This window comes from Lynx rufus, unplaced genomic scaffold, assembly GCF_022079265.1.
Source record: "Lynx rufus isolate CCGP_SWC_20201006 ecotype Redwood Valley unplaced genomic scaffold, mLynRuf1.p SCAF_9, whole genome shotgun sequence".
NCBI classification, from domain to species: domain Eukaryota; kingdom Metazoa; phylum Chordata; class Mammalia; order Carnivora; family Felidae; genus Lynx; species Lynx rufus.
Window position 1 is genome coordinate 49,800,065 of NW_025814897.1, and position 9,898 is coordinate 49,809,962.

Consider the following 9,898-nt stretch of genomic DNA (forward strand, 5'->3'; position numbering starts at 1 on the left):
ACTCCAAAGATACAAAGATAAATATGACATGATCTCACCTTTAAATATAGTTCGTTGAAAAAGATACTAACATTACAATATCTCTTGGTAAGTCCTATCAAAAGCAATGCTTCCTATCAAAAGGAAGCATTTTATGGATGAAGAAAAGAAGGGGAGTCTGACTTGACTCTCTGAGCCTCCATCCCTTCACCTGCATGAGACTAATAATACTAATACTAATACTTTCCCTCCTGAGGGTTAAATATGATAATAGATGTGGAAGACAGCAATTTACCGATGAAGAATATATAGCCCTAACTTTTGTTACTTCTCAGCTGAGCCTTTCCAGGAATAATGAGAGGTGGTATGACATAGGTAAAGAGCAGGAGCTCTGAAGCCAGACCACCTGAGGTCAAACCCTAGATTGCTGCTACCAGCAGAATAACTTTGGACAAGTTATTTAACTCTTTGTGCTTTATTTTGTCATTGGATTCTCTTTTGTTTTCCTTTTTTAGGCTTGCACAGAAATGGTCATGCCTTTTTGTACTAATGGTATCGATGACATGTTTGAGCCTCGCTCATGGAACTTTAGGGAATATTCTGATGACTGTTTTAAACAGTGGGGTGTGAGACCAAGGCCCGCCTGGATCACTACTGTGTATGGAGGCAGAAACATCAGTTCACACAGCAACATTGTTTTTAGGTGAGTTTTTACTAGTGCAGAGAAAAACTTTGGTTGATGAAGACATTTGTAGAATAGCTGAGAAGGTAGAACCAGAAAAATGCTGATAGTAAAACAATGTAGAATACAGGAGTGGTATCCATCATGTCTTTCTTTGAAAGACAGGATGCTGAGCAAGAGATACACTTTTATACTCTATTACAAACATGCTTAAAGGCTTAAAAACAGTAACAGCAACAAAACTTAAATATTTTATTTAAAAAAACTAGCACAAAATGAAGTATCATTTGCTGTTCTCAATTTGTACTGCCCTTGTTACTGTTAACTGTTACTGTTAACTGTTATTATTAATTGATAGTAAATATTTTTCACTATTTTTTCAGCAAACACTTTTGAGGTGCCTACTCTGTTCTGTTTCAGGCACTATATGAGGCACTTTAAATAAATTGCCTAATTGAATCCTCCCAGCAGTCCTCTGAAGTAGTTGTTATAGTCTCTTTTTTACTTAGGAGGAAAGCGAAGGTCGCTGAGTTCAGTCTCTTGCCAAACCTCATCCAGCTTTGTAATGGTTACTAAGTGGTAAACCAGATCTCAACCTTGGCCTGCCTGACTACAAAACCTGTGTTTGCTCCTCTATGTTACATTGCTTCTTTAGAAGGGATGTATTTGGTATTGGCTCACATCAGGGTTAATTGAGTAGACTCTATGTGTATGTGATTGTGATTTTAAAATTTCCATATTTTGGTTTGAACCTTAGCCTATCAGCTATTAAGAGAAAAACAAGTTACTTAAAAAATTTCCCCAAATCTACATGGAAATAGTAGAGAGATAGCATATAGGCCTCTTAACCTGGAGCCATTGTTTAAACTGTAAATGTGATTCTTTTACAATCTCTTTAAAATGAGAGTCAAATTTTACCTTCTGGACATGGCCAATAGTTTTTTTGTTTTTGTTTTAGTTTTTTATTTTAGTATGTATTTTTTCTTAATATGAAATTTATTGTCAAATTGGTTTCCATTCAACACCCAGTGCTCATCCCAACAGGTGCCCTCCTCAATGCCCATCACCCACCCTCCCACTTCCCATCCCTCCCACTTCCCATCAACCCTCAGTTTGTTCTCAGTTTTTAAGAGTCTCTTATGGTTTGCCTCCCTCCCTCTCTAACTTTTTTTTTCCTTCCCCTCCCCCATGGTCTTCTGTTAAGTTTCTCAGGATCCACATAAGAGTGAAAATATGTGGTATCTGTCTTTCTCTTTATGACTTATTTCACTTAGCATAACACTCTCCGGTTCCACCCATGTTGCTACAAAAAGCCATATTTCATTCTTTCTCATTGCCAAGTAGTATTCCATTCTGTATATAAACCACAATTTCTTTATTCATTCATCAGTTGATGGACATTTAGGCTCTTTCCATAATCTGGCTATTGTTGAAAGTGCTGCTATAAACATTGGGGTACAAGTGGCCCTATGCATCAGCACTCCTGTATACCTTGGGTAAAAAAAATATGGAACACTTCACAAATTTGCATGTCATCCTTGTGCAGGGGCCACGCTAATCTTCTCTGTATCAGTCCAATTTTAGTATATGTGCTGCCGAAGCGAGCACTGTATGAGTTTGTTTAATGTATGAGTTTAATGTATGAGTTATGGGATTCAACCATAGATGGGTATCTTAGCACTCTATTTGTCCTTTTATATTATTTTCCTTAGGCTATCAAACTCATCATCATCATCATCATTGGGGGAGGGGGCAGATTTGGTGAGAAAAGTTTTGGGAATAGAACTGAAGCAAGAAGTGGAAATTCTAGCTCAGTGTTAGAAACTTTTAACTCAGTGTTAAGAGAGGACTTTCCAATAGAACTTTGCAAAGGTAAACTGAGCTATTTTAAGAAAAATTACTTAGGCTCTTAGATCCTCAGACTTTTCTATAAAATGATAATAATAACTCACCCTACAGAGTTGCATAATGCTTAAGAGTTAACCCAAGAAAGTATTTGGCCCAGATTTGGCAAATATATGTGCCCAAAAAAGATTTGTTGAATGAATAAATGGAAGGACACTCTGCCTTGTACTCATGTCCTAGACATAGGGAGTTATTCGTCTTTGCATGTCCTTCCCCTTCATCTTTTTCTCCTTTTCCTAAAACTCAGGCACCTTCCCAGAAACCTTCCCTGACTCCTCCAGGGAAGTGAGATTTACCCCATCCCCTTAGCTCCCCTAGGCCTGTGAATATCACTTAGCACTCTGGACATGATCTATTTATGTTTCTGTCTGCCCCATGAGATTGAAAACTTCTTAATGGCAGAGACTTTGACTTAATTGTATCTGTGCTTTCAGCATTTGCATCCAGTACCTGGCACATACTAGATGCCCAAGAAATATGTGTGTTGATAAAAACAAGGAACAAAATACAAAGTTTAGAAAGTCTGTAGAGGCATATGAGAGTGTAAAGGCAGGACTATGTGAAGGTACTAGTTTATCTTTTTACAGTGGCAAGTACTTTTAAAAAGAAATCTTTATGCTGCTAGGTGTGAGGAAATCCAGTATAGAAGTTTTATTTTTTTTATTATTATTTTTTTAATGTTTACTTATTTTGAGAGAGAGAGAGAGTGTGTGTGTACATGTGTGTGTGCATGTGTATGCACATGCACATGCACAAGTGGGGGAGGAGCCGAGAGAGTGAGAATCCCAAGCAGGCTCCTCTCTGTTAGCACAGAGCCCAATGTGGGGCTCGATGTCAGAACCGTGAATGAGATCATGACCTGAAACGATATCAAGAGTTAGAAGGTTAACCGACTGAGCCACCTAGACGTCCCCAGTATATTTAAAAATTCAAAATTGTCCTGCTTTTCTAAAGTAAACACATTCCCAAAGTAAAGAAACAGCCTTAGGTGTGCCTCTGTTGTCTCTACTTAGTGGCTACCAACTAGAAAACGGTTTTGGTTGATGAGTAAGAAAATGTCCAAGGAACCAGGTGGAAAGTATCTTTATGTCCATGCTTCTCTCCTTAGGTCATCTCCAAGTCCAACTGTGACTGCTTTCCTGAATGGAAAGTTTAGTCCGTATCAGACAGGAAATTTGTCAGTGCAATTAAAACCTTGGGCTTTGAAGTGAGGGAGACCAAGTTAGCTGTATAGACTCAGGCAAATTGCCAATATATAAAAGTTAGAAATAATGACTACCAAACAAGGTTACTTTAATGAGTAAATAGATTATCATGGAAGTAAGCATCATGAGGACATTTTGTCTGTTCACTGTTGAACACATAGTAGGTACTCAGTAAACGTTTGTTGAATGAATGAGGAGTTAATAACTAGGAGCCATTAATCATTCCATTTCAACAATTTTTTTATTGTACGGTTGTTTTGTTAGAAGGATTCCTTTTTTTCCCCAACCCCAACTGGTAAGAAACTATTTTACCAATGGTCATGCTCAGTAATTTAAATATAAATCCAAAAGGGAGTCCCTGAGGAGCTGGTTAGTTTAATATCATTTCTCAGGCAAATTAATTGTTGCTAGTGATTAGAAGCTCACTGTTGGGAATTTTATCCAGGCATCTAGACTCTCTCATGAAAGCCAGTATTTTTTTGGTAAATGTCCCAGTGGCTGGTTAAGCTTTCACGTGTCTAGGACCAAGAAATTCAAGTCCATGTGCATCTTGGGTCTCTCGGCAACTCCAAACACTGTTGCTAAGCCACTGGGCTGATTCAGATGACCTTTTAAATCAAATGCAGTTTGCTTATTATGTGGCTGTTGGGATGGCTTTTTTGTTTTGCAAATAATGGAGAGTTTCCTATCTGGGTTGGTCCTGTTAAATTGGAATAATGATAAAGGCGATTTGTTCACTTAGGAAAATCTAACCCCTTGTGTAGTTTACTTTAAGAATTTATCTGGTAGTTGAAAACTAAGACTGTTATTTTGCACGTGAGTTTTCCTTTTCATTTTTAACGAAACCAAAAATGTACATTTTTGGAGTGATTTCTTTCCAAGAATGATGTTATTAAGTTGAAGTTGAATTAATTTTTTTTAAAAGAGAAATGTGGTGGGAATTGTAAAAGGAATTTAAAATTGTATCTCAAACACACATATATTTAATGTACCTAAATGCTTATTTTCTCATTTAGCTTGTACATTAACGGAAAATGTTGACCACATTACTTTTCTAGCCAAATGTCTGTGAGACATGCTTTCACATCCCTTTTCATGATTCATTTACCTCTCAGAAGTATTAATACTTCTCATACTTACAGAATATGATAATTATTGTAATAATACTGCACATTTGTGTAGTATTTTATAGTTTATATCTTACTACCACATATATTATTTAACTTGAACCTCACAAGATCTCTGTGATGGAGGGGCATTATCTTTTAAAAAAATTTATTTTTTGTTGTATATGTGGGAATTAAGGTTCACATATGTTAGGTGACTTACTTAAAGTCATAGGCTGGTAGGGCAATAAAACTTACATCTTCTTAGTTAGTGGTTCTTCTCACTACTACACACAGCTGAAGGTTAGTCTCTCTAGATTTATATTGATCATTTATATTAACTTTGGTTTCCCACATAAAAAGTACTGAAGTGATTTCATATGCCTGAACTTGCCTACATATATTTATATATCTCTTTGTAGGGCATTTGGTACAAGGCCGCAGACATCTAAACACTTAAAAATTTTTTTTTCATTCACACAATAAACACCTGGCTCCTACCGTGTGCCAGTTCTGGTCTAGGCCCTGTGGGCAGTAATAAACAAAAGAGACAAAAATCCCTGCCCTCATGGAGTTGTAGCTGGAGAGCTGACAGTGCAGAGCCTGCTTGGGATTCTCTCTTCCTCTCTCTCTCTGCCTGGCCCCTGCTCATGCTCTCTCTCTCTCTCTCAAAATAAATAAGCATTTTAAAAAAAGATATTATTGGATAGGCATCTGTATAGATTGTACTTATAGATGAGACTTTTAAAAATGATTACGCAAATTATGGGAACAATTTCATATATCTGATAATGTGACCTTGAATATTTGTTATTTCAGGCTTTGTAACAATATCAGCAAAATGGAATGTACATGAAACAAATGTCAGAAAGCATATAGAAATGTTCCATAAGTGATATGTAGATAAAGATATACCAAAAAGTACAGTACCAGGGGAAAGTAATCTAATAGCTACCAGGTTCTTAATCCAGGTATTTCAGTCTTTATTTTATTTTGAGGAATCTAAACTTCCATAAGATTAGGAAGGTGAGGCGCAGACCTGGCACTGGAACCCAGGTGTGTCTGATCCCAAAGCTCATGTTCTTATTCTGTACCATACAAGTCAAGAGTGCTGTTGATTTACGATGTGTGCATGAAAGATTGAACATTAGACTGGAGCTACAAGGTCTGAATTTGTATCTCAGATTTGCCGCTGCTAGATGAATGATATGGGCAAATCTTTTAGTTTCTCTGGGTACTAGTTTTCTTGTCTATAAAGAGTTGTTATTAAACCTACCTCACAGAGTTGTTACAATAGTCAAGGCTTTGTAAATTCTAAACTACTCTATGCAGATATGGAGTTAATAAATGTTAGGAAGGAATTTGATTTCTAATAGCATCTAGAATAAAATACTTAGGAATAAGTTTAACAAAAGAAGTGTAAGACTTATACAACTACAAAACATTGTTGGAAGAAATTAAAATCTAAATAAATGGAAAGACATCTCATGTTCTTGTCGAAGAGATAATATTGGTAAGGTGTTAATAGTCTGTAAATTGATCTACAAATTCAGTGCAATCTCTATGAAAATCTCAGCTTGCTTTTTCACATAAATTGACAAGCTGATCTTAAAAGTGTAAGGGACCCAGAATAGCCAGAATAATCTTGAAAAGGGAGGACAGGGGCACCTGGGTGGTTCAGTTGGTTAAGTGTCCGACTTTGGCTCAAGTCATGATCTCGCACTTTGTGAGTTTGAGCCCTGCATGGGGCTGGGCTCTCTGCTGTCAGTGCAGAGCCTGCTTCAGATCCTCTGTCCCCTTAGCTCTCTGCCCCTCCCCCACTCCCCTCCCCCCCCCCGTCTCTGTCTCTCAATAAACATTATGAAAAAAAAAGAACAAATTTAAAGAACTCATACCTCATACTTCCTGTTTTCAAATTTATTATTATAAAGCTACCATAACCAATATATTAGGATACTACCATAAGGACATACAGATCAGTCAAAGAGAATTGACCGTCTGGAAGTCAACCCTTGGTATATATATGGTCAATTGATTTTCAACAAGGGCCAAGACAAATTATTGGGGAAAGAGTATTTTTTTTCAAGAAATGATGCTGAGAAACCTGGATATTCACAAGCAAAAAATGAAGTTGGATCCCTATTTCATAACCATACAAAAAAGTAACTTAAAATGGATCAAATGATATTAGTTGATAACTCAATTTAAAAACAGTCAAGGATCTGAAGAGACATTTTTTTGCAGAGAAGACATACGCATGGCCAGTCAGCACATGAAAAAACGCTCAATACCTTCAGTCATTTGGGAAATTAAAATCAAAACTACAATGAGATTCCATTTTATACCCACAGAGGATGGCTATAATCAAGAAGACAGATAATAAGTATTGGCAAGGATATAGAGAAATTGCAACCCTCATATATTGCTAGTGGGAATATAAAATAGTGTAGCCACTTTGGAAAAAGTTTGGCAGTGCATCAAAAGGTTAAGTCACCATACATCCCAGAAATTCCATTCTTAGGTATATACCCAAGAGAAATGAAAGCCTGCACCCAAGCAAAAACTTGTATATGAATATTTATAGGAACAATGTTCATTATGGCCAAAAAGTGGAAACAACACAAATGTGCATCTAATGACTGGATAAATAAAATGTAATATACCCATACAATGGAATATTATTTGGCAATTAAAAGGAATAATGTACTGATACATGCTACAATATGGATGAAACTTGAAAACGTTATGCCAAAGTGAATTAAGCCAATCACAAAAGACCACGTATTGTATAATTCCATTTATGTGAAATGTAAAGATAAAGGCAAATTTATAGAGGCAGAAAATTGATTAGTGGTTGCTTGGGGCTGAGAGTGAGGAGGTATGGGGAAGGGAATAGGGACTGACTGCCATGAGTATAGATTTCATTTTGGGGGTGATGAACTTTTCTAAAATTGATTGTGGTGATGGTTGCAAACTCTGAATATATACTAAAAGCCATTGAATTGTGCATTTTAAGTGGGTGACTTTTGTGATAGGTGAATTATGGCTCAGTAAGAGCTGTTGATAATATTCTTAGGAATACTGTCAGTGGTATATTGGCTTTTTACTCAGCTAAACTAAATAGCCTATTTTAATGACTGATCCTGTTTACATCATTCTGAAATGTGTTGTGTGAAACAGCCAAGACTAATAAAATACCATTTCTTTAAGTTTAAAGCTAATATAAAATGAAGATCTTTGAGTAATGCCCAAATTTTCTGAGTTGGGGTCCTAGGTAGTAAGGAAACCAGCATTAATTGAAGGAGTCCTCTGTGCCTGACACTGTGCTTATTCAGTACATCCACATGTGCCATCTGGTTTAGCCCTTATTAACAACCTTATGAGGTCAGCCTTGTTATCTCTATTTTACAGATGAAGAAACTGAGTCAGTAACTTGTGTGAGGTATCCAGCTTTTGAGTGATGAAGCTGGGATTAAAATTCAGGCTTCTATATTCCATGTCCTAGTAGAAGCTGGGTTGATTCATATAGTACCACCTTCAGTCTTCTCTGATTCTATTTCTTGCACCTAGTTACAGAAATTAAGTAAAATTCCAGCATGAAGCACCTTTTTATATGACAGATTAGATCTCAGATCAAATCCCCCAGGTTATAAATTTGTAATTTTTGATGTTATGCACATAATAGGTTTCTCCTATCTTATCTGGGTGTAGATATGAAAAACTAACAATCTTATTTTTTCTTTTTTCCCTCACTTAGCAATGGTGAACTAGACCCCTGGTCAGGAGGTGGAGTAACCAAGGATATCACAGACACCTTGGTTGCGATCACCATCCCAGAAGGGGCCCATCATCTAGATCTTCGAGCCAGAAATGCCTTTGACCCCACGACCGTGCTATTAGCCCGCTCCTTGGAAGTTAGACACATGAAGCAGTGGATCAGAGATTTCTATGCCAGTCAGAGAAAGAAGCACTGAGAAATTTTGATCACTTTCAGTTTCTTTTCTGTTCATTTTACCCACGTTCCCATTCACTTTGGTTTTCTACATGTAATTACTTTGGTTTGTCATTAGATTTGATGAGGCAAAGGTTGAGATAGAAGAGAGGGTGATGATGGTGATAGCAGCCATCCCACACCCTGAATCGTCGCCCTCTTCACACCACCCCTGGAAAGAATCTCTTTGTGACAGCTTTCCTACACCATCAGTGGCCCTCATAACTGGAGCAGAGTTCCTGACTGCCTTTCACAAGAGGGAGGGTCACTTCCTTTGTTTCTCTGCAAGCAGAGCTTCCTCTTGGGTTTGAGGGTAAAGTCTCTTTGGTCCGTTTGTCACTCCCTAGCCCTTCCCTCAAAAAAGAACAGCAGAAGATAGACAAAAATGATGTAATTGCAGCTGGTAGGAAGGATGTCCGATGCCAATCCAGGAAATGGAAGCCATTTCTTTTGTACTTGATTTAATGATTTTGACTGTGCTGTAAATAAAGAATAAGGCTGGACCTTATACCTGTGTGTTGCTTCTGAAGCTCACTCCAGCTGTTGGGAATGCTGTGTGCATTGGGCTTGGCTGCTTTTGGAAAATCCTTTAATTTTCTCTCTTCTACTTGGCAGCTTTTCTCAGTTCTGGGATACTTGCCACTGTGGTACTGCCAGTAAGAAATCTGGCCTTTTTCTGCTCCATTTCTCTTTGTTTCTAAGGTCAGTTTTGTGGTAATTTGGTTACATTTTGCCAGTTTAGGAGAATGACTCTGTTTTGCTTTTGCTTTTACATCTGAGCAAGCTTTTATATGCTGTGGTTACTGATGATACTTCAGCAAGAAGCCTTTAAAAATTGATGAATCAACTACTTGGGAAGTAGAATATAGTCATGTTCAGCATTTTGTTTTTTAGATTTTATTTTCTGGTGGTTGTTACTGCTGTCATTAAAGTCAGAAGTGTCCAGGCACCAAGAGGCAGGTGTGCGAGAACTTTTCTGTATGGCTTCCAAGAGACAAGCTGACTGATTCGTGCAGGCAGCATATTTGAC

The 9,898-nt window shown here is 37.4% G+C and overlaps 1 protein-coding gene and 1 non-coding gene across 4 annotated transcripts in view; one reads left to right on the forward strand and one right to left on the reverse strand.

Annotated features, from left to right (window-relative positions):
- Window positions 1-9,376, forward strand: part of PRCP (prolylcarboxypeptidase) — a 76,559-nt gene extending 67,183 nt beyond the window's left edge. For all 3 annotated transcript variants that reach the window (XM_047070950.1, XM_047070951.1, XM_047070952.1), the window contains 2 exons: window positions 495-682; window positions 8,635-9,376. In XM_047070950.1, the coding sequence (XP_046926906.1) occupies window positions 495-682; window positions 8,635-8,851 (405 nt within the window). In that variant the 3' untranslated portion in view covers window positions 8,852-9,376. The remainder of the gene's footprint in view (window positions 1-494; window positions 683-8,634) is intronic.
- LOC124506631 (U6 spliceosomal RNA) lies at window positions 2,163-2,269 on the reverse strand. The gene has a single exon (XR_006960860.1). It is a non-coding gene; the product is annotated as a U6 spliceosomal RNA (small nuclear RNA).
- Window positions 9,377-9,898: the final 522 nt, after the last annotated feature.